Source organism: Ylistrum balloti, unplaced genomic scaffold, assembly GCF_031769215.1.
Source record: "Ylistrum balloti isolate Yb309-2 unplaced genomic scaffold, AGI_CSIRO_Ybal_v1 Utg369810, whole genome shotgun sequence".
Taxonomy (NCBI): Eukaryota; Metazoa; Mollusca; class Bivalvia; order Pectinida; family Pectinidae; genus Ylistrum; species Ylistrum balloti.
In genome coordinates this window covers 314639-338850 of record NW_026781983.1, presented here as the reverse complement: position 1 = coordinate 338850, position 24212 = coordinate 314639, and the positions used below count along the sequence as shown (strand labels likewise).

The following is a 24212-nucleotide window of genomic DNA, read 5'->3' as shown; positions in this document are numbered from 1 at the left end:
AGGTATGTAGTTTAATCTCTTTCTCAGAAAGCTTATATCACAAACTATCGTGATTTGTTGTGACTTTGTTGTTGTCTTAAAAACAATTAATAAACCTTATTTATTTTACAACAATCACAAAAAAAAATACTTTCCAACTTTATTAATCACTCTTGTTGGCCTGGATGGAAGTGTACAAGGAGTCTTACTATGTGAGAAAACCCCTGGGAAATCCATGTGATTGGATAGGTGAGCTCTGTTTATCTTTTCATGTCCATTTGAGTAACTGAACCCCAGACATCTAGGTGAAAGACAAGTGCATTACGACTGTGCCACCCTATCAACCTTTTGCAAAACAAGTGCTCTAACCAAATTTCACTGGGAAGTACATAGCAAGAACAGAATCGTATTTGTAGTTAATACCATACATCTGCCTCATCATTTAGTTTCAAGCGATGAAAATTTTTCAAATAACCATCGGACATTAAGAATCTGGTGAAACTCTAATTATTTTTCTTGTAAATCGACTGTTATGAGAGTTTTTTTCTTTTGGTTTGGCTTGTTTTATCGTCCTGTTAAGCATATGACAAAATAAACTGTACAAGAGGCCCAATGGGCATGCAGCGCTCACCTGGTGTATATATACCAACCAAATATCATGCCTCTAGGCCTATTAGTTCATTAGAAGAAGTTGTTTACAGGATTTAAAAAATTAAACCTTGACTATCTTGGAAATTGGTCAAGATAATATAAGATCATAAAAATTTTGTAAGCCTGCAAGGGCCTGTGCTAATACTTAACAGTACAGACACTGGTGGAGATATTGTTATGTAAACCGTACGTAACAAAAGACCGTATTTATGTGCATAAAAAATCTTTTGAGGCTCCCAAGCCAAACATTCTGAGGAGGGGTTTCCTTGTGGTAGTTGGTGGTTACCTTACTGAACAAGATACAGGAGGTCCTCACATGCCTTCCATAGCATTAGGGTTATGTGTCCTGTCCAAGGACACAACCACATCAGAACAATCCGGTCTGTTTTCTAAGAAACACAAGAGTTCCTTGGAACTGTATGTGACTCCTGCATAAAGTGTCACGGTCATCCAGAAATTGAACTGGATGTGCAACGATCAATCATAAAATTGTAATACCAAATTTCATTTCTATAACTTGAAGCATAACTAAAGAAAGTCAAGAAAACAATATTCCCAGAGAATTTTCTAAGTTCAAAGGGGCAAAACTTAGCCAAGAAGGGTCACAGACAGCCAGGAATCAGACTTAATCTGTACCCTTGCAACAAGAAGCTATATACTAAATTTCATTTCAATAACTCAAAGCATAAGCCAAAAAAGTCCGGAAAAGAATATTCCCAGGAAATTTTCTAAGTTGAAGGGGCATAACTCTGCCAAAAAGGGTCACAGACAGCCGGAATTCAAATTTGATATGTACTCTTGCAACAAAAAGCCATATGTCAAATTTCATTTTGATAACTCAAAGCATTACTGAAAAAAGTCTGGAAAGCTTTCGTACGGACGCAGCCGCTGATGATGACGACAACTTGTGACGACGGACAAAGTGATCTCTAAGTGTCCGTCAGATCTGCAGGTGACACAATAAACCACCATGGGTAAAGAGTGTCAAACTACAGTTCTCGGAATTTCAACTGAAGTTATGTAGGCCCACATTGTGATGATAGTTTACTACAAAATGTAAAATAACCTAAAATAAAAAACAAACCTTAACAGAATTAATCCATCATATATTTATTTCAACGAAATTTTGGATGTAATCAGTAAATAACAGGTATTTTTCAACATAGCAAAGTTAGAGCAGAGACATAAAACTTTGTTACCACATAGCTGCTCATGTTTCAGGATGCATTATGTAAAAGCAAACCTTCCCAAATTCTCCAGTTTATGCAAATTCAAGATTTTACAAAAACATGCCAACTAGATATACACTCGCACAAGAACTCATTTTACTTAACATATATAATAGTGAAGTGATCTGTGAAAAGATATTGATCACAGCGGAGGAAAATATTGCAATAATTTGAATTTAGCTTTCGTCAATCTTAAATGAACATTTGAAGCATTTTATTGCAATCAAATTCCATTGCCTTACAGTGCAGTATTTACATATAATTTGATAAATCGACCTTTTCAAGAACTGTTCAGTCAGGAAATAAGGTTAAAATTACTTTTAATATAAGTACAAGAATTAGCTACCATGCTTAATACAGTAATTTTCACTCATATATTTTTCAAAGGGTTCAGTTATGTATACTGAGTACAACTTTCATATTTATCATCAAACACTACCTGCTAAATAAAATGGTCATTCAAAATATATCATTACCAAAATTTTCAAAACACTTGAATGATTTATGAATAACCATTACACGTATGTCAAATCAAGAATTAATTTACAGGTTACAAAATACTTGTATGATTATGATTAAATATTTCAATATTATTTCACTCAGAACCTATTTTTACAAAATCAACATGTTATCTAATCAATTACAATAGAACTTTTTTCTGCTTAAAATCATTAATATTTTACACCATAGAAGCAAATAGCACTATGTTGATTAATTAAGTGCATTAAAATTTACTGTAATTGACAACTTGTACCACTTACATATATTAAGTTTGCCATAGTGTTTAGCTCAAGCTAGCACCAGATACACATGTCTATAGATTTGATGATATCATGCAAAGTAGCCATCATCTTCTTTTGATAATTTCTATCCAGTCAAGTTAGTCTATAAACCAACAATCCAAATTTCATTTGAACTTGAGTTAGCGTTTGATTAGGAGCCATTTTGACACTTTTTGAAATAGAATACAAAATTTCTTTAATATGAACAATTTATCAGATTCCAAACCATACTTCTCATCAATAATTTAAAAATATTTCCTGATCATTTTCAATTACTCCACTATTTTCCGATAGTCAGCATGTCTTCCATGGAAGATTACATTTCCAATCAACATTGATGTTATAATCAACAAGTATTGGTTCCCCCCGAAAACTTGAAATTAAATACACGTCATATTTTTTACAAAAAATCCATGCAAAGAAGAAAATACAGGACATACTAAAACTATTTCAGGCATTTCTTAAATGTAATGAAGAAAATTCAAGTTAAAGTTCAGTATTTGAAAGTTTTCAGTTTCCAAACAAAATTGAACTTGTAATATTACATTAAGACGAAATATGTATATAAAACAAATACATTCATAAAGAGAGGAAAACAAATCTGCTTTGCTCCAATATTTTAAACAATTCCTTAATATCAATAATTTCTTTTGGTCTCCAAAATAGACTTCACTTTCAGATACTTGAGGAAACTGTTACAGTGACATCACAGTATTTTTTTTAACCTTTTTTTTTTGCGATTTTTTTATCATCACATTTTCATATCAGGTGTATCACCTCATGAACAAAGACTGTTGGTTTTCCCTGAAATATGCACATGATGTGGTTAATTAATAATTGTAAAATGGAAATCCTTATCTGTTGGTTAACAGTCAGGATATGTAAATTTATATGTCATATATGATGCATATGAAAAAACATGGTAGCTGTAAACAAACATGGCTACATGCCTGAATCGGTTGTGCTGGAGAATAATGTCTGTTATTCTGAATTGACTTAAGAGTTGTCAATAAATTTTGTAACACTCAAAACACAAAATCTAGTACTGAAAAACAGGATTTACTGACAGTATCACTATGTTGCTGTCATCTATGCCCGCCATCATGCGTTTGTGTTGGCAAATGGTCTGCTACGTTTTTTAAAACTATCACATGACATTATCAGTGCTAAATTTTATAGGGGTATCCCGAACCAAAGAAGTACAAACTGGACATTGACTGTGAATATCCTGATATCAAAGAAACATAAAAAGGAGGTGTATAAAATGTGTACAACCAGTAACAAAATTAATGTTTTTACTGTGATGTCACTTTAACATGTTCGACTGATGGAAATTTTAGGATAGGTAACAATTGTAATGTAGGTATTACAAAACTTGAAAGGCAGGTTTGTTGGTGTCTTATCAATTACATTTAAAGACTAATTCAAACACATCAATTGATTTCAAATCAAATCTGTAATCAAAACATGTAAAAAAGTTGCTACATTTTTTTTCATAATAATATTTTAATCTTAAATAAATACTGACATTGTTTGAAACACATCCTGTTTGATGTAGCTGTGTTAGTCCTAATTATACCACATGAATATACCATATGATCCTTATAATAAACTTAATGCTTGACATCAAAATCAACAACGACCAAAACATCAGGTCAGATAACTCCAAACCAGATACATAATGATACATGTGACAACCATTCCCCCAAACAAGATGTACTTGTCCTGATAGCTGCGTTTCTCTATCAGTCTCATCACTGTATTACTGAGTCCTAACACATTTGCAACATCTAACATCTTTTTGTGTGCACCCTTCAGAGTGACCCGCTGATCCCTTAAATTGTCTATAATGCTGTTTCCAGAACCTAGAAGGTTATCTATATCACGATGAGAGCTTCGAAGTCGTTCATTGTGAGCTACTCCTGCATCTATCTGGATTGATGTGTCACGATCTTGGTCATTAGTGGTAAAAGTACGTGTGAGAAGTGCTTCTCTTTCTCGTTCCTCTTCTTCTCTAACATAACTGGAGATGAAAAGACATCCAAAAAAATTAATTAATTACATTTTGGAAGGTTTGGTCTTGTTGACTCAGCTGATGTTGTCAGCTTAACCCGATATTGATCACATTATAGCTTAGCTGTTTAAATGATGAAAAATGCTAGAAACACTTGATATTTCAGCACATTTAAAAATTTCAAAATCAAATTTTTATCTAATGATGTCAAAATTGTGTTCAAACCTAGCATTGAACACCATCTAAGTGTATACGCTGATGTGATAACTATACCATAGAATTGATTATAAGATCTTTTAAAACACTTTGTCACATATGATGACCAAAATATGAAATGACTACAGGTTGGCAAAACCGTAAAACTGTTATAGCAGCTCTCCAGCCATTTTTTGAATTCATATATTATTTCGAATACCAACTTTTCTATAAAACCACGGAAATGATGTAGACTGTATGCTCTAGATCTTAAATATGAGTTGAAAAAAATAAAATTCTTGATTGACTATATTTCACATATATTTTGATAATGTACTTCTGTTTGTGGTATCCTGGTACATATAAGGTAAATTATTTTAATTGCACCAATTAGGTCATTCCTGACAATTAAAATCATTTTTCTTTTACAAAATAAAAAAAGCGTGAGATATGTGTCGAAGCTTAATGTAAAGTTGGCTTGTTACTCCCTGGATGTATAGATGATGCATTGTCATTTGTTATTGATGATGATGATGCAATTTTTATGTAACTGCCTCATCAATGCTTTAAATTAATAATATTCTTAATAATAGAGAAAAATCTATTAATCAAATAGTGAATTTAAAGATAAATAGGATGCAACTTAAACAACTAACTACTTTCGTTAATAATAGTTATCATAATTTACTAATCAAATAATGTTGATTGCTCAATTCGTCTAATGGTAACATAACCTGATTATGTGACTTCAAAAAAACACCATTCTGAATGTTTTTATATATGAAAAAAATTTGGTGTGTTTTACGTGTATATTCTACCACTTTGAAACTTAAAATAATTTTAAAAAAAAAACGTAATTGACGACATCAGTAATTGGTCGATTCGATAAGGTGCACGTGATAAGTAGTGAAAAGCCAATGACATTTGTTGATTACCGTTTGTGTTGTATCTGTCGTAGTGCCGCCTGAATGTGTTGACAATCGTATTTTAGCTGGTCAACTCTCATTTTGGCGTGGGCACGGCGAGTCGGTGGCTCCTTATTTACCAAGATCTCTAGGCGTTCACAATTACTAACAATATGGTCTATATGAGCCTGTATTTCGTTTTCTATCAGGTGAACATGATTTCCAACTGTGGTCCTTTCCACTTTCCCCAAGTCGCCTTGTACTTCCTGGATTAATTTATTTGTCTGGTGATACAGGGACTCCATGGTCTATTGCTTCACTGTATTGAAGTAAAATATATTATCCTATGGTTAGTTTTGTCACAACGTCACCATTTCAGCGTCCAAAAATGTTACCAGATGACTGATGCTAAACAAACCGACGTGTCACTGTCAGTACAGCCGGTCAAAATCCAGCAATCAACGTCAATGATGCGCTCAAACAATATGTTAAATTCTAGTTACCATGAAGCATTCAAGTGCGCATGATTATATTTAGTGCTCTCATGACCACACTTCCGGTTGTTTACATGCACGTTGTGGAAACATATTTCATAATATTTATGCTAATTTGCCATAGCAAAGGTAAATAACGCATCGCCAAATATGTGTTTGTAGTGTAATAGAACATATGCATCCAGTTTTGCACAGTACCAATCGATGTCACTGCTGAACAAAGATGATAGCTCGCTTCCTACATTTCTATCAGAAGTTTCTGATTGGCGCAGGTAGATTGCTAGTCATGAGATACATAGATATCTTTACTGAAGTTGTCTGTCATTTTCAGAATTCCTTTTATTTGGTATTATAGTATACTCATTGGTCACAATTACAAAGAATATATTTTCATTTCACTTTAAAGAGTTCAATATCATATCCTTATCCTTAAAAAATTTCGGATTCCCTTATAATAATTTAAAAGATTAGCCGGATCAGACGGGAAGCTTAACCATACCTCCTTGGCTGTAGATCCAAAACAGAGCGACCTAAATGTGAATGCACTCGATTTCATGTTCCCAAACTCCTATAAATGCAACTGCATGCATGCATCCCACACTTTAGCAAGTAGCACCCCTCCAGATTTTGCTGGTAAATTAATCTTAATCTAGAGATATACACAACATATCTCAGTTCTAACTAAATAAAAAAGAATTGTGTGACTTGAACTTGGACACATGTTATCCTGTTTTGATATCAATAAATTGATGTCCACTTTAAAATAAAAGTAATGACTCGTCAATAAGACAACGGATTGCTTGAGTTTTGTTGAGCAAAATTTATAGAAAAAGATGTTTTTTAAAAATATAATCATTATTATTGATAGAAGAAAAAGGGTTTTAGAAATGTGTCCCCAGGGTCAGTCGATGTGTTAATGGCTGATTGTTGCAAAGCTGACAGATACAGCATGGTGGTATAGTCATTGTGAAGATCTGTATCAACCCTTGATAGGGATACAGATGCATTAATGCTTCTCCATTAGATTATCTCCTTAAATAATGTTTTTTATGATTTAAAAACACAATTTATTAAACCAGTAATTGTTGATACCAAGAGCTACCACTTGGCAGGTAGATGTCTAGGAGAGAGTTCAGGTTGCCTTACTGGCATTGGTAAGAGGGAATTTCCCTTTAGTCGAGAGGTGGAGTGTCTGGCTAGAGATTGAGGGGTTGCAAGTTTGAACTCCATTTGGAAGCAATGAATTTTTCAAGACTCATTACTGTTACATAGTAAATAATGAAGCTTGGCAGTATAGATGGACTTAGGTAGTTTTGTTAGTGAGCAATGACTTGAACTCCAAACCTTGCCTGTTTTCCCATTCCGTGTAACCAGTACCAATGACCCACTGTAATGTGAAAAATGTTTTCATCAGTTTGAAGGGCAACAACTTCAAGAAAAGAAAGGAGGAATTTCTTGTTGCTACAAGGTTAAAAGGTTAGAACACATGATTAGAGTTGTGTTGGTATTACGTTTTGTATTATTGTATGTCCTGTTATACTTAAGAAGACTTGTTTTAAGTATTGAGTTTTGCGTGTCTGAAAGTTTTTATCATTCACAATTGGATTACCACAGATAAGCCCCCTTCATTTTTATAGAAGCATCCATTATAAAAAAAAAAAGTCAGCTGAAAATAGTTCACAAAAAAGCCTTCTCAACACTTTAAGACTAGGTGAGGAGGCATCCATGGTGGTGTGATGGCAAAAAATAAGTGTCCCACTTGGGAAAAAATGGTGATATATTTTAAACAGAATGGGTGTAGGGTAGTACTACATGACGTAAAATGATTTTAATTACAACAAAATTTCTATAGCTCTTCTTTGAGGAAATTTTCCAACACATGAAAATTTCATTACCTTTGGAAATGTTGAAGTTTAGCACACAGCAGATCTGATACTGAACTTCAATCTAATCACAAGGTTGTAATATATCTGACTAAATCAGACAGCATTCTGATAGGATTTGGGGATGGAGAGTTAAACTGAAGGAGGAATATACTAGTCTGTTAATGTCTATGACTGGTTTTACTGATGTCTCTGAAGGTTTTGTCATAGCTTTTTCTCTTATCATTCAATCTTATGAAACCACAAGAAAATTGTTTTTGTTTTCCCTATAGACCTTAAAGTAACATAAACGTGGTTAAACTCTGCATCTTTTACATTTCAGTTGATGGATTAATGAAATACTATAATTACATGTAATTAGACTTAATAACCTAATATTTTGGATAAATTGCTGGAAATAAATGTCATTATTGTCTTTTAGCTGCAGAAACATAAACTTTACTAACAATAGTAATGATTAATAACACAATGTTTCAAGAGTTTTGTACCAAACATAGTAGATCAGTGTTGTTGATATAATTATTAGGTCATCTTCATGCGTTGTCATCCGCTGCCACAGTACATAAACTTTTAACATTTTAAACTTCTTCTCAAGTTTCACCATTGAGATTGAGCTTAAACATGCATGGAAAGATCCTGAGATGGGCCTAACAAAGTCTTGTTATTTTGCAGGTTGGTCTGAAATCTAAGATGGCCACCATGGCCGTCATTTTGATAAACATATTTTAAACTTGTTCTCCAGTTCCACTGGTGCCTTTTGAAGTAAAAATTGTTGGGAATGTTATGGAAAGGTAGCCAATAAAGTGTTGTTATTTTTGGACCATGTCAAAACTTTGACAAGGCAGCCCGGGATACCATTTTGTACCATGACTGCACAATCATGGTTTTCCTGTGCAACACCTATTTCAAACAGTTGGATTGAGCTCTAACTTTACTGTCAAAAAAATAGGTAACACTTATTATAGTTACCTGCTCCTCACCAAAACTACATTTTGTTCAAAGTAGAAAAAATAACACTTCTCCCTGTGAAAGATTTTGTAGTCAGATGACTGTTAAGTCCCATGGGCTTCTTATATATTTTGTATAACCAGGTGTCTTCTGAGACCTCTGTCCAGATTTTTTGTTGTATATGTATATAGCTATACAAGTGTCTCTGTATACCTGTTTCAGGACAATGCATATAGGGTGACACCATCCAACAGAAATGGGGAAGGATAAGAACATACTCTACCTTGGAAACCTACGCCGTGACCTGCCTCTTATAGAATTGAAAAACAATCTGCTGGAGCTCTTCTGCAATTACATAGGTGTTGTTGTTGATTGGAATGATATTGATATTAAGAAGGGCAAACAGGCATGGTTTGCTTTTGTAGATCTTCATGATGAAGGTGAGGCCTCGGAGACATTGGAGGAATTAGCCTCCTGGGAAAATCGCCGTAACCTTCGTTATAACTTCACATACATAGTGCAGCCTTATGAGTCGCTCACCGTTGATTATAAAAAGGTGAAGAAACCCAGGAAAAGTAAGAAACCAAAACCAGAAGAAGAACACAGCGAGGTTGAACATTCTCAATCTGGATCGAGGAACAACAATGCTGATAAAAAAGAAAGCAGAGATACCAAAACACTTTCTACTGTAAAACAGACCAGTGGGACAATTTCAGCCAGTGATAAAAAGAGCACTTCTAAACAGAGTTATAAGGAAGGAGGAAAAACAGTGTCTCCAAGTCCTTCAAAACCAAAGACTGCATCAAGCAATAAAGAAGGGCAGGAAACAGTAACAACAGGTGTAGCAAACCTGAGTCTTAGTGAGAACCACTGCTCAACATCGACCTCAATGACAGGGTATCTGGCGGAGGGGTCACCTGCAGCCACGTCCACTACTGGTCTTGTACAGCTGTCTGATCGACACTACGCATTAGAACAGTATCTTGGTACCGAAACACGCAGCAGAGAGTATAAACTTGGTTCTGGTAACTATATAAGGAAACAGCTGAACAAGGATGTTGGAAAGTATGTGTGTGGCTTCCTGAATAGTAGAGAGGCTGGTACACTGATGATCGGTGTCAGCGATACAGGTAAGGATATAGAAATATTTTTCAGGAATACTTTTTCAACCTGATCCTTTTATGTTCAGTTTGGTTTTTATCAGTCTGTAAATAAAGGATCTTCAACCTTCAGTTAACTGTGTTTTTTAATTTAGACAAGGAATTATGTACATGACAATTTTAAACACATAAATTTGATTTAAAAGTAAGTAGTTATTTATGACATTGTAAGTAACAGAACATATGTATAGACGGACAATTAGTATAATTACTTGGTAACTAGATTGGAAGAAGCCATTTATAAAACAGACTAGTGTGTTGGAATGTAATTTCATCCATACAGAAAGTTTCATCTAAATTTGTAGTGTTCTCAAGATACTTTTTAGGTAAACTGAACAATGAAATGTAGTATAATCACAGTGTCTGGTTTCTTTATTTACATTGCAGCCAATCAAAATAGTTTTCTTAACATAATGATAGTAAACCAAGAGTCTCCTGTTTCAAAATCAGAAATAAAAAGACTTGATGATTAGAAAGAAATAATTACACATGGATTATACATGTATTAGAGCATTAAAGTATTAAGTTATTTCAAAAGATCATGATTTTTGAATTCAGATTTTAAGACACTATAATTTTTCTGTGTGATATGAAAGAATTTTATTGTCCAACATTTTTTTCTGAAACATTTTGGATGGACTCACCACAAGAAGTTTGGTATGTTATGAAATGCGGATTGTTTTTGTTTGCCAGGTCATGTTAAGGGTGTGGAATGTAACCAATCACAAGAGGACAAGGCCAGACTTGACATTGATATGGCTATCAAAAATATAAACCCAGCCATCTTCCCTAACATGTACACAGTTCAATTTGTCCCTGTTCTCACCAACAGTTTGCCTTCTGGTAAGTTGTGTAATAAAAATGTAAACAACACATGGATCTTCGAACCCCTGTTTCATGAATCTTCCTTAACTTAAGGAAATCTTAACTCGCGTAGAATACCATTACCTAAGTTAAAAAATTAAAGGAAATTTCCTTAACTAATGCAATGTTGTCCTATGGACAGATTTAAGTTTAGGAAAATTCCTCAATTTAAGGCAATTTCCTTAACTGATGTAATGTTGTCCTATGAACAGATTTAAGTTTAGGAAAATTCCTCAATTTAAGGCAATTTCCTTAACTGATGTAATGTTGTCCTATGAACAGATTTAAGTTTAGGAAAATTCCTCAATTTAAGGCAGATTCATGAAAACTGGGGCCAGGCAACATAACATTGTTACATAAATACGAGTTTTATGTTTCTGCGGAAGCAAAGATCACATGATAACTTGGGTTGCCATTGTAGTGTCCTTGGGCAAGACACTTAAAACTTTATCCCAATTGCTTCTGATGGCATTGCACAACCCTCCTTTATAATACAGTGAGGAAATTTTCTTAACTTGCCTCAGATCATTCTGTTTGCTTCCAAATAAATGGTGTTCTTTGTCTGTTTAACATTCAGGATGAATATACATATAGAAGGTTGTAAGGTTGTATATCTCTGTTTGTGTTCTATGTCCAACATTTTGTTGAAGGAAGGAGAGAGGAATGAAATGGCGTGAATCTGCTGTGGGTGTTAAGTTTACTTTGATGTTGTTATAGTGTCTATTAAGGTTGGATGTCTCTAATGTGATCATGTCGGTAGTCTGGACATAGCATCCTTCCTCTCTCATTAAGACGTGTATACCTACAAATCAGAAGTAGGGAGTTAACACGACATATACCAACTTAAAAAAATTAGGTGGTCAATAAATTTATTACTGCTGACCAACTTCACCCTTATTTAGCTCATCAGGGCAGTGCAACATGCAATTGACACCCAGAAGTACATTAAAAATGGTTCAAAGTGTGACATGTTGTTAACTGATTTATAGATTCAAGTTTTGGAGTGGACACACTGAATACCGTTGTGATATTCATATTCAACCTTTGATTTTGAATGATGTGTACCTATAAATACCATTCTGTTACAGAGCCCCTCCTCCGTGTGTTGGAGGTGAATGTGAAAGCTCTTGAGGATACAGATGTTCTATATGCTACATGTGGAGATGTCTATGTTCGGAGGGATGGTAGTGTCCAGGGACCCCTCAAGGGTGCTGAAATCCAAGAGTGGACCAGACAGGTTAGTATGCCATCTTGTTATGTGTTTTTGCATTAAACATTTAAAGTAAAGATACCTGCTTTTGTGCAGTAGTTCCAAGGATCTGTAAATAAATTACTGTTAATTTGCGAGTATAGTGCGCAGGTTTTTTTTTTGGGGGGGGGGGGGGCGCGTGGGGTGGGGGTGGGGGGGGCAGATTAAAAAAGAAACAGATTTTCTACAGAAAGATTAATTTATTACTGGTTACTGCGATGAAACAGTTGATGTGGTTTGATCCATTGATAATTGGGAAACCACAATGAGTGTGACCCTAACACATTTGGTGACCTTATGTAAACAAATTCACTCAGGTGCCTGACTTAACAAGCATGAAGGGCTTGGCTAATTGGATAATTAACGGTTTGTTGTCTCAATTATGTCCTTGCTCTGTTTTTCTCAATGTTTCTCTACACTGCTTTTCCATTTGTATCTCAATTCTGCTGTTCCCATTGTATCTCCATCCTACTGTTCCCATTGTATCCTCACCCTACTGTTCCCATTGTATCTCCACCCTACTGTTCCCATTGTATCTCCACCCTACTGTTCCCATTGTATCTCCACCCTACTGTTCCCATTGTATCTCCACCCTACTGTTCCCATTGTATATCCACCCTTCTGTTCCCATTTTGTTTTAACCTGCTGTTGCGATTAGGTCTCTGCGCTTTTTTTCCATTTCTAAATATCTGTTGTGTTTGCATGTTTCAATGTTCATTTGTACCCGCCAGTGTTTTGTGATTGCATGCTACGAAGCCCGAGACTCTCACCGCAGACAATGTTTGTTTTTGTTTAAGAGACATCAGAAGGAGATCCAGCAGCTCCGTAAGACTGTGCTTCTACAGGAAGAGCGGCTACTACAACAAGAACACCAAACAAACAAGTCTAAAGTCTGTGCCATTTTATGATGTTATCTAAATTCCTAGATATTTCATGTTTTTCCAAAGTCAGCATTCTTATTGAGACATTGTCAAATTATGCGCTGAATTGTAACAGTGTGCAAAAGAATGTAGTGTACATTTATGATTATAGTAAATCAATTTCGTGCGTCCATTTGAAATAATATATGTCTATGTGATGATGGTAGGGTCCAAGTGTCATGCGTCAGGATGTCTAGACATGCAGACAAGAAGGTATAGTGACATCCTTCTAGGAACATTCCAGACTAGTGGACAAACCAAAGACAGTAAGCACATGGTACTGTATTAATATAACATGCTAGATATGCATTGCTGCATCCTAAAATCAAATTGTTCATAAGTCAGTACTTTAAGCATATTGTTGTCATACTAGGACATATACTGTAAACACACTTAGCTTGGTACTATCAGATTTCAGTGGAATGTTATTTTCAGGTAAATTGATAGATAAGGAGATCCAAAGTTATTGTTATGTAAATAAGACACAGAAAGTGCAACATATACAATCATATTTGAGTACAATATTTTTTTTGTGAAAAGCTCTAAAATACACTGACTGCTGAAATATGTACGTTGACATTATTGTTCGTAAACTGTCTTTCAGGAACTTTTGAGAAACAATCAAAAGAATTTTCATGAACTATGTTTGATTAATTTTATCAACGCAGATATTTTTAGCTGAAAAATTTATTAAAAATTTAGTATGTATTTACTGGTGTAGACTCTAAAGTCATAAACCATAAACTATCGTTAAATACTTTCTTTGTACATCGTAAACCTTTTCGCTTGTGAGAAATTATGTAACAGACAATTACAATTTATATCACGATCCAGTCACTTTTACTTGGAAAAACGTATTGTATGTGGCAGTGTTTGTAACAATCTAGTTACAGTTCTGTGAGAACCTTTTGTCACATTAACTTATGGAAACCTTTTTTGTGCATGACTGGGTTTATCATGATCTAGTAACAGAATTTTGAAAATTTTATTACATCCACAAGGAAACTTTTTGTATGTGATTAGATTTGTCACAAAATACAGGGAAAACCTTTTTGTCGTACTTAAATGGAAAACTTACAGATCTTAGATTTAAACGTAGAGTTTAGTGTGTGAAAATTTTGTCAACCCTCCAGCTTTTGTTTTATGAGTGAAATGTTTTCTTTACATTATGTATTTGTGAATCAAGTATATTTCAACTTTGTTATTTTGAAGTCAGCAGGACCATTGGAAAACTTTGAGTTGTATAGTATTTTATGTAAGTGAGATTAAATGTTTGGTGAAAAGTTTGGTTAGGACACACTAAATACTTTGAATTAAACACGGTCTTTAAGTTATAAGAGTTTGAGATAACAAGGTTTAACTGTATGTGCAAAGCCTAAAATTCATATGTTGTGTCATTTTTCTTGAATCATTCTAAAATGCTGTTTATTTTAACTTACCTTGGTAAACATTTGGTTACTGGGTCAAAAAAAATGTGAGTTGTGAACTTTGTACTAATTAGGTAAGTAGTAAATTTTGTGAGCTTCCAGTATTAAACCATTAAAACAAAAAATCTGTTTGGTGTAGATAATATTTGGTATACCCTGTGTGTGTAGCAGATCTACACAAATGTTACCTGTGTGTGTGTGTGTGTGTGAATGTGTGTACATGTATATACATGACAACCTTCACACCTTGTGTGCAAGATATCACAAATGACTTTTGTTCAAACCATAGCATCATATACATATGCCACCAAAGGTCAACACTTGTAATCAGGTTTTCTGACAACACTGTTACAGATATATTATATATACTTTACATTAAAGAAGATCCAGCATAATATCACCTTTTTAAATGACAACATATTTTTTATGTGCGATTGATGGATACAACCCCTTCATCATATTTTTTTATCAGCGATTGATGAACAACCCCTTCATCATATTTTTTTACAGCGATTTGGATTTCATCATACAGCATAGACATACAACACATATTTTTTTAATATAACAGAGATTGATGCCCCTTCATCATATTTTTTTTATCAAATTGGTCAACCCTTCATCATATTTTTGTTAACATTACTGAAACACAACCCCTTCATCATATTTTTATTTTCAGCGATTGATGGATACAACCCCTTCATCATTTACATGTAAATAAGACACAGAATATTTTTTTTATGCGATTGATATACAACCTCATATTTTTTTTTATCAGCGATTGATGGACAATATTTTTTATTTTTGTGATTATGGATACAACCCCTTCTGATCATATTTTTTTTATCATTATTGATGGATACAACCCCTTTCATCATACTTTTTTTTATCAGCGATTGATGGTGACAACCCCTATCATATTATTTTTTATCAACGCAGATATTTTTACCAAAAATTTATTAAAAATTTAGTATGTATTTACTGGTGTAGACTTTTAAGTCATAATTTCCATAAACTTTCGTTAAATACTTTCTTTGTACTTCGTAAACCTTTTCGCTTTGAGAAATTATGTAACAGACAATTACAATTTATATCACGATCCAGTATTTTACTTGGAAAAACGTATTGTATGTGGCAGTGTTTGTAACAATCTAGTTACAGTTCTGTGAGAACCTTTTGTCACATTAACTTATGGAAACCTTTTTTGTGCATGACTGGGTTTATCATGATTTTTTGTAACAGAATTTTGAAAATTTTATTACATCCACAAGGAAACTTTTTGTATGTGATTAGATTTGTCACAAAATACAGGGAAAACCTTTTTGTATATATAAATGGAAAACTTACATATTCTTAGATTTAAACGTAGAGTTTAGTGTGTGAAAATTTTGTCAACCCTTAGCTTTTTTTTATGAGTGAAATGTTTTCTTTACATTATGTATTTGTGAATCAAGTATATTTCAACTTTGTTATTTTGAAGTCAGCAGGACCATTGGAAAACTTTGAGTTGTATAGTATTTTATGTAAGTGAGATTAAATGTTTGGTGAAAAGTTTGGTTAGGACACACTTGTTACTTTGAATTAAACACGGTCTTTAAGTTATAAGAGTTTGAGATAACAAGGTTTAACTGTATGTGCAAAGCCTAAAATTCATATGTTGTGTCATTTTTCTTGAATCATTCTAAAATGCTGTTTATTTTAACTTACCTTGGTAAACATTTGGTTACTGGGTCAAAAAAAATGTGAGTTGTGAACTTTGTACTAATTAGGTAAGTAGTAAATTTTGTGAGCTTCCAGTATTAAACCATTAAAACAAAAAATCTGTTTGGTGTAGATAATATTTGGTATACCCTGTGTGTGTAGCAGATCTACACAAATGTTACCTGTGTGTGTGTGTGTGTGTGTGAATGTGTGTACATGTATATACATGACAACCTTCACACCTTGTGTGCAAGATATCTCCTTAACCCTCCACAGAGAAATGACTTTTGTTCAAACCATAGCATCATATACATATGCCACCAAAGGTCAACACTTCCTAATCAGGTTTTCTGACAACACTGTTACAGATATATTATATATACTTTACATTAAAGAAGATCCAGCATAATATCACCTTTTTAAATGACAACATATTTTTTTTATCAGCGATTTATGGATACAACCCCTTCATCATATTTTTTTATCAGCGATTGATGGATACAACCCCTTCATCATATTTTTTTTATCAGCGATTGATGGATACAACCTCTTCATCATATTTTTTTTATCAGAGATTGATGGTGACAACCCCTTCATCATATTTTTTTTATCAGCGATTGATGGATACAACCCCTTCATCATATTTTTTTTATCAGCGATTGATGGATACAACCCCTTCATCATATTTTTTTTATCAGCGATTGATGGTGACAACCCCTTCATCATATTATTTCAGACTAATTTTACCAAAAAGTTGAAAACATACGTAACCTTTCTCTTCTGATGTAAACTACTTTTATTAATAATTTCCATTGACTTTTTTTGTACATTTCTTCTGGTACTTCTAGACGGTAAATCATTTTGATAGACTTATCTTTACATCCCATACCCAAACATGTAATCATTTATCAGATATTTGTTTAGGTTAAGTATTTTGGCCAGAGACTGTAGGAAACTAGTATTCTGCCAAGGTTATGACATGGTATATATTTCAATGAAGCATTTTTTTTTTAAAAAAAATGGCATTTTGTTTATATTTTTTGGTGTAAACTGTAATTTTACTACATATTTTAAGAAAGCAATTCTTCTTCTTGTGAGTTTTTTTTTTTTTTTTTTTTTAATATTAATGTATACACATGCACATATAGATATATATATATGACAAAAGGAATCTCGGTCACAATGCAAATCCCACAGGCATAATTAAAGGTAAATGAGAAAGGACCATAATTAAGATATTACACTGTTTATATTTCTAGAATTAAGTCACAGGTATAGATGACAAGGTGTTGAAGTCCAGAGAAACTGTTAAAGATGGCTATTTTCAGGGCGGAAAAACGAAAGACAATCACAAAAATTTGTAAAGCTTGAAATAAGAAATAATTGGATAAAAACATTGTATGACTTAAGTTAAAAATACATCCTTTTTACTTTGAGCTAGAAAATAGGATTAATCTATTATAAAAATTCACCGGGGACTCACATTAACTTTGTAGTCAGTGGGCTTATTCAGAAATGTAGTTTTACTGTTTATTCAGTGATTAACAATGTTATGTATGTATAGTTACGCAATGGCTAGGTAAATAAGCTTGAGAACTTAGATATAAATAACACTTCAAATTATTTCATCTTTAATTGTAGAAATGTATGAAATATAGCATTTGTTTTGACCTTTTATTATAGAATGGTGAACATGGGTGAAACACATGGAGGTTATTCAGTCAATTTTTGTTAATAGTTTTGTTGCTTTTAACGTCACAAAATGGACATCATTGTTATTTGTAAATGCTTATTTAGGAGTTTATTTAATTGTTAGCTTGGCAATCAATAATGATTGTTTAAATGAAAGAGTTTGTTTTTGTTAGATGAGAACTGTGTGTTGTCTTGACTACCAATATTGATGATGCTTACTTGTATAGGAGAATACCTTTGGAACTATACATGTGTGGTGTATTAAGTCAGTCATGTCTGACATTGAGACTGACAACTGTTTTCGGTTGTATAAGATGCAGGATTATTGTAACTATTGTTCAGCATTATCTTTGAAGTGTACATGTTTTATAGCATATTGTTAATATATTTGTGTGTTACACCCCACGTCAAGTAGACATGGTATTGTTACACCCTAGGTCAGGTAGACATGGTGTTGTTACACCCTATGTCTAGTAGACATGGTGTTGTTACACCCCATGTCTAGTAGACATGGTGTTGTTGCACTGCAGATCTGGTAGATGTTGTGTTGTTACACCCAAGATCAAGTGGAAGTGGTGTTGTTATACTTATGGTCAGATAGGTTGATAATGTCAAATATAGTGAAATATTTGTTTGTCCATTATAAGCTCAAAAAATGGTTATATTTTCTGAATATTCTGCTTCGTCTTTGAGCAATGTACTTATCTGTATGGTATATGTTGCATATTATATGAATATTAGCATTATATGTATTGATGGACATTGCAAAGCATTGTAATGTTACTTAAATGATAAGAAATGACAAACATACTGGTCATCAAAATCTAATGTCTATGGACCCAAACTCCTTGACGTTTTCCAAAGATATGATTGAACATTTAAAAAAGGAAATAAAACTGAAAGTAAACTAGGAGTATTACTTTCCCCTGACCATGTGAAGTATTATAATAATAAAACAACTCATACTTGCCAAGTAACCCTCCCTATGAGGAGGGTGGCTTAATTTTAGACTTCAAATTTTGCTATTTTCAACAAGTGAATTTGCTTAAGTATTCTTAGATGTAATGATTTCATTTGAATGAGCATCCCCAAAGATATTGTTTACAAGTATCATTCTTTACTGGAATGTATATACGTGTATACATACATTTTTATTTACAGTTTCAATTTTAGCATAATAAATCCTCCCACCCCGCCCCCTCCACACTTCCCCCATGAAAGTTCTTGAAAGTTAGTAAGTATGGTGACAAACATTTCAGTATTTCTCAGGACAACAGCTTGCTACCAAAAATCAAAGTAAACTCTAAATGTTTCTACTTAACCAAATAGTTTCTGATGAAGTAGAAAATGTATCGCTGTATGGTGAAGTACATGTATCAGAGTGAAACAGTAATATCACAGTCATGATTGGACATATAATCTTCACTCCATGTGGATACATGTAACAAGACTGAAAGTTTTACGTGGCATTACAGAACTCCAAATAACACTTGGAAAAATCAATGTCATTAGTGTGTTGGACTATGATGTTGGATCTTAGACTGACATGATTTGTTTTATGAATAATATCTGACATGATGATATTGTGAAATGCTGTACATACAAATTGTTAAATATTATAAAAGTATACCGTGCCTATCTTGTTTTAAAATTATATATAATTTGGTTGGATTGTTTAAATTTTGAATATTGTATTGATCTATTAATTTGCCTCATTATAATCCCATTTACATCAATTGCAGTTTCAGCTGAAATGCTAGTTCGTGTTATATGTACTGTTGCCTGGTAACCAGCTCAGCTGTAAATTTTGAGAAGGAGGTAATGGTTGGCTTCCTCATCCTGGTATTATGGGCAAAACATTCTCTGTGAAAATGTTATGAGTGTAAAACCTGATATCATAGTGATAAGTTTAAATCTAAAACAATATTGTTTGTGACAAGGATATAACCACTGGGACAGGATTATAGCTACTGGGACAAGGACATACAATGTAACCACTGGGACAGGATTATAGCTACTGGGACAAGGATGTCTCTACTAGGACAAGGTTATATCTACTGGGACAAGGTTATATCTACTGGGTCAAGGTTATTTCTACTAGGACAAGAATATCTCTACAGGGACAAGGTTATATCTACTGGGACAAGAATATCTCTTCTGGGACAAGGTTATATCTTCTGGGACAAGGTTATCTCTACTGGGACAAGGTTGTATCTTCTGGGACAAGGTTATATCTTCTGGACAAGGTTATATCTTCTGGGACAAGGTTACATCTACTGGGACAAGGTTATATCTTCTGGTTCAAGGTTATATCTACAGGGACCAAGATAAATATACTGGGACAAGGTTATATCTACTGGTACAAGGTTATATTTACTGGGTCTGGGGGTTGTTCACTACTGGTAAAGAAATGAGGAATACATGAGGGGAGGGTGATCACTTTTGAAGAATTGGTTATTACTGGTAGTGAATTGGTGTTTATAGGAGGGAGTAGGTTTACCACTGGTAGTGAATTGGTGTTTATAGGAGGGAGAAGGTTTACCACTGGTAGTGAATTGGTGTTTATAGGAGGGAGAAGGTTTACCACTGGTAGTGAATTGGTGTTTATAGGAGGGAGAAGGTTTACCACTGGTAGTGAATTGGTGTTTATAGGAGGGAGAAGGTTTACCACTGGTAGTGAATTGGTGTTTATAGGAGGGAGAAGGTTTACCACTGGTAGTGAATTGGTGTTTATAGGAGGGAGAAGGTTTACCACTGGTAGTGAATTGGTGTTTATAGGAGGGAGAAGGTTTATCACTGGTAGTGAATTGGTGTTTATAGGAGGGAGAAGGTTTACCACTGGTAGTGAATTGGTGTTTATAGGAGGGAGAAGGTTTACCACTGGTAGTGAATTGGTGTTTATAGGAGGGAGAAGGTTTACCACTGGTAGTGAATTGGTGTTTATAGGAGGGAGAAGGTTTACCACTGGTAGTGAATTGGTGTTTATAGGAGGGAGAAGGTTTACCACTGGTAGTGAATTGGTGTTTATAGGAGGGAGAAGGTTTACCACTGGTAGTGAATTGGTGTTTATAGGAAGGAGAAGGTTTACCACTGGTAGTGAATTGGTGTTTACAGGAGGGAGCAGGTTTACCACTGGTAGTGAATTGGTGTTTACAGGAGGGAGAAGGTTTACCACTGGTAGTGAATTGGTGTTTACAGGAGGGAGAAGGTTTACCACTGGTAGTGAATTGGTGTTTATAGGAGGGAGAAGGTTTACCACTGGTAGTGAATTGGTGTTTATAGGAGGGAGAAGGTTTACCACTGGTAGTGAATTGAAGATTTAGGAGGGATTAGGTTTACCACTGGTAGTGAATTGGTGTTTATAGGAGGGAGAAGGTTTACCACTGGTAGTGAATTGAAGATTTAGGAGGGAGTAGGTTTACCACTGGTAGTGAATTGGTGTTTATAGGAGGGAGAAGGTTTACCACTGGTAGTGAATTGGTGTTTATAGGAGGGAGCAGGTTTACCACTGGTAGTGAATTGAAGATTTAGGAGGGGGCTTGTAGAAGCTCTGATAGAAAAATGAAGAGTGAGGCAGCATGAGGCAGAAGTCTCTCTACAATGGAGATGAGAGAAATAAGTTAATGAAGAACTATTAGATTTTCCTATGACCATGACTCAAAAAACCCAAGTTATGTCCTTCTGACCCTGATTAAGCAAATTTTGTCTCTGCTCAGTGTTAAGAGGTGGATGAAATGTGTTCCAGATTTAAGTGGACAGGATTTATGTCAAAAGAGGATTAGTTGCCTTTGGCTAACAATTTATCTTTGTTTTTTGTAATGAAGGATATTTTTGATAGTTATAAAGAATTGGAGAAGGAATCCATTATAGTTGTGTGTGCTTACATTCATATTTACACTTTTCATGTTTTTCTGTCACATCTATCTAACAAAGACCTGTTTGTGTCAAGTTTTCACAAACCTTTGGTATGTCATCAGTTCTGTTATAGTTATCATGGTAAACTAGCACCAGGCAGTTCAGAGGCTACACTTCAGACACCTGCACTGCTAGACGAAGTTTCAAATAATTTGGTCAAAGAAATTTAATGATGAAAATTTACGAAAATGTTTTGTTGCATCAAGAATTTGATGTGGTATAATGTGATCAATGAAAAGGAAACATTTATCAAGGAAAACATTAATCCCAAAGTATAGTTGTAATAAAGGGTTTTGATTATTTATCATTGATAGAAGAACCCTTTGCCCTTTGGCTACCACAGAGGTAATGCACTTTGTTTAATGCACTTCATTATAGGCACAGTATGTCTTTTTGTGATTTACACAAGATAAATGTCACTACAATCCACAGATTTTCTTCTTTCTTCCGATTCTCTTGGGGTTTGAGGTAATTGAGTTTCACAGATTCATAAATTATGTTTGTGAGATTTTTAGCCCACCATGAGCAAATATCCATTTTTCCATGAATCATCTGTCCACCCTTCAGCATTACTTATTTCTGGAGAGGTAGTACTGGATGAATCATTTTGAATTCCATATGTATCTGTCAGGTTCCTCTTGGTCCGTAGTTGTACATGTGTTCAATTTGGAGTTTATTGAAAAAGCAAAATGGCAATCGAAGAGAAAATAAAAAATGAAGAAGGAGGAAAGAGAAGGAGATAGTACCAGTTGTAGAACCAATGAAAATCACATTGTGGCACCAAAATCAGATCTCTTGTATTGTCGCTATTTCACAGCATTCATCCTGCTTTGTTGTGCATACACCCCCCCCCCCTTTTTTTCCCACATGTAATGATGAGGACATACATTCAATATCATCATCAATAAACTTAACAAGTTGAATGAATTTACAAGCAGTCTTTAATTTTATATTTTTTTCTAAACATGAACCTGATGATTTTATAAAAAAGGATTTTGTATTTTAAGATAGTTTTTCACATATCACTATAAAATTTCATCAGAATGTGTTTAGGAGCTGTTACCCTATGTTGATTCCTGCTGTGATGATTTGTTTACAATGTATGGTTAGCTTTGTGCACACATCAGTAAAGCTATGTTATTACATCTGTGTGTTGTGTTTTACTTACCATGACCTTGATGAAACTTCTGATGTCGACCAAATTTATCTCCAAACAAGGTGGCTGACTAGATCACATCAAGTCAACCTGACGTTCACTGCTTTTAATATCACCTGCACCATATGTGTAAAATACTAGAAATATCTGGTATGTGAGCAAAATTTTTAAAGAATAAGGTTCTTTGTCTAATATATTTAAAGTAAGGTTTACACGTATAGCACTATATCTGAATATATTCAGATGTGATAATTATACAATACATACAGATGTGATAATTATACAATACATACAGATGTGATAATTATACAATACATACAGATGTGATAACTATACAATACATACAGACTATACAATACTATACAATACATACAGATGTGATAACTATATAATACAAACATATGTAAATACATACAGATGTGATAACTATACAATACATACAGATGTGATAACTATACAATACAGACATAACACAAAACATCATGTAAATACATACAGATGTGATAACTATTCAATACCTACAGATGTGATAATTATACAATACATACAGATGTGATAACTATACTATGCATTATATGTACAATATAGGTTAAGTTATATCACTTGTTTTTAACAAAATAATTTCTATTATCGACATGATGCAAGAAGTATTGTGACTCGGATGACCGTTAAGGCCCTGGAGTCTCTTGTATTTATTCATCTTGTGTGTACTCTAACAAATTCATGTCCAGGAAGCATCATCATCAGTATCCACAAGCTCCAGTGTCCAAGAAATAGTTTATTTTTGGAAATACCATGAAAATTGAGCCCCACAACATGTTTTTCAATACATATTGCTTCAAGCTTTTTTGTTAAACTGCAAATATTTGAATCAATGAAAAAAAGAATCTTGATCGTTTTCATCACGGATTGGTCAGAAACATCAGAACCAAATCTGATATTTTAGATATCTATTGATTTTCTTTTATACTTAAGTTGCTCTGGACGGCAAAACTACCGATTAAAGAAAGAACATGACTTTTTAGCTCATCTGACCCAAAGTGCCGTTTAG

General features: G+C 33.9%; 2 protein-coding genes and 1 long non-coding RNA gene across 3 annotated transcripts; 2 read left to right on the top strand and 1 right to left on the bottom strand.

Moving 5' to 3' along the window:
• Nucleotides 1-3192: 3192 nt before the first annotated feature.
• On the bottom strand, nucleotides 3193-6190 carry LOC132544815 (Golgi SNAP receptor complex member 2-like). Its single transcript, XM_060208460.1, has 2 exons — nucleotides 5786-6190; nucleotides 3193-4664 (listed from the first exon to the last, which is right to left on the bottom strand). The coding sequence occupies exons 1-2, from the start codon at nucleotides 6058-6060 to the stop codon at nucleotides 4292-4294; spliced, it is 648 nt and encodes a 215-aa protein (XP_060064443.1). The 5' UTR covers nucleotides 6061-6190; the 3' UTR covers nucleotides 3193-4291.
• Nucleotides 6191-6359: 169 nt separating this feature from the next.
• Nucleotides 6360-13261, top strand: LOC132544839 (uncharacterized). Its single transcript, XM_060208488.1, has 5 exons — nucleotides 6360-6378; nucleotides 9303-10210; nucleotides 10934-11083; nucleotides 12193-12341; nucleotides 13151-13261. The coding sequence occupies exons 2-5, from the start codon at nucleotides 9337-9339 to the stop codon at nucleotides 13259-13261; spliced, it is 1284 nt and encodes a 427-aa protein (XP_060064471.1). The 5' UTR covers nucleotides 6360-6378; nucleotides 9303-9336.
• An 8033-nt stretch (nucleotides 13262-21294) lies between these two features.
• LOC132544814 (uncharacterized) lies at nucleotides 21295-23148 on the top strand. Its single transcript, XR_009554016.1, has 2 exons — nucleotides 21295-21465; nucleotides 21507-23148. It is a non-coding gene; the product is annotated as an uncharacterized LOC132544814 (long non-coding RNA).
• Nucleotides 23149-24212: the final 1064 nt, after the last annotated feature.

Bases quoted from the DNA above. Each gene is read 5' to 3' on its own strand.
- LOC132544839 (XM_060208488.1), top strand. From the start codon at position 9,337: ATGGGGAAGGATAAGAACATACTCTACCTTGGAAACCTACGCCGTGAC. The intron at 10,211-10,933 runs GTAAGGATATAG...TTTGTTTGCCAG, and splicing joins GATCGGTGTCAGCGATACAG to GTCATGTTAAGGGTGTGGAA. The intron at 11,084-12,192 runs GTAAGTTGTGTA...ATTCTGTTACAG, and splicing joins CACCAACAGTTTGCCTTCTG to AGCCCCTCCTCCGTGTGTTG.
- LOC132544815 (XM_060208460.1), bottom strand. From the start codon at position 6,060: ATGGAGTCCCTGTATCACCAGACAAATAAATTAATCCAGGAAGTACAA. The intron at 4,665-5,785 runs GTAATCAACAAA...TTTCATCTCCAG, and splicing joins CGACAGATACAACACAAACG to TTATGTTAGAGAAGAAGAGG.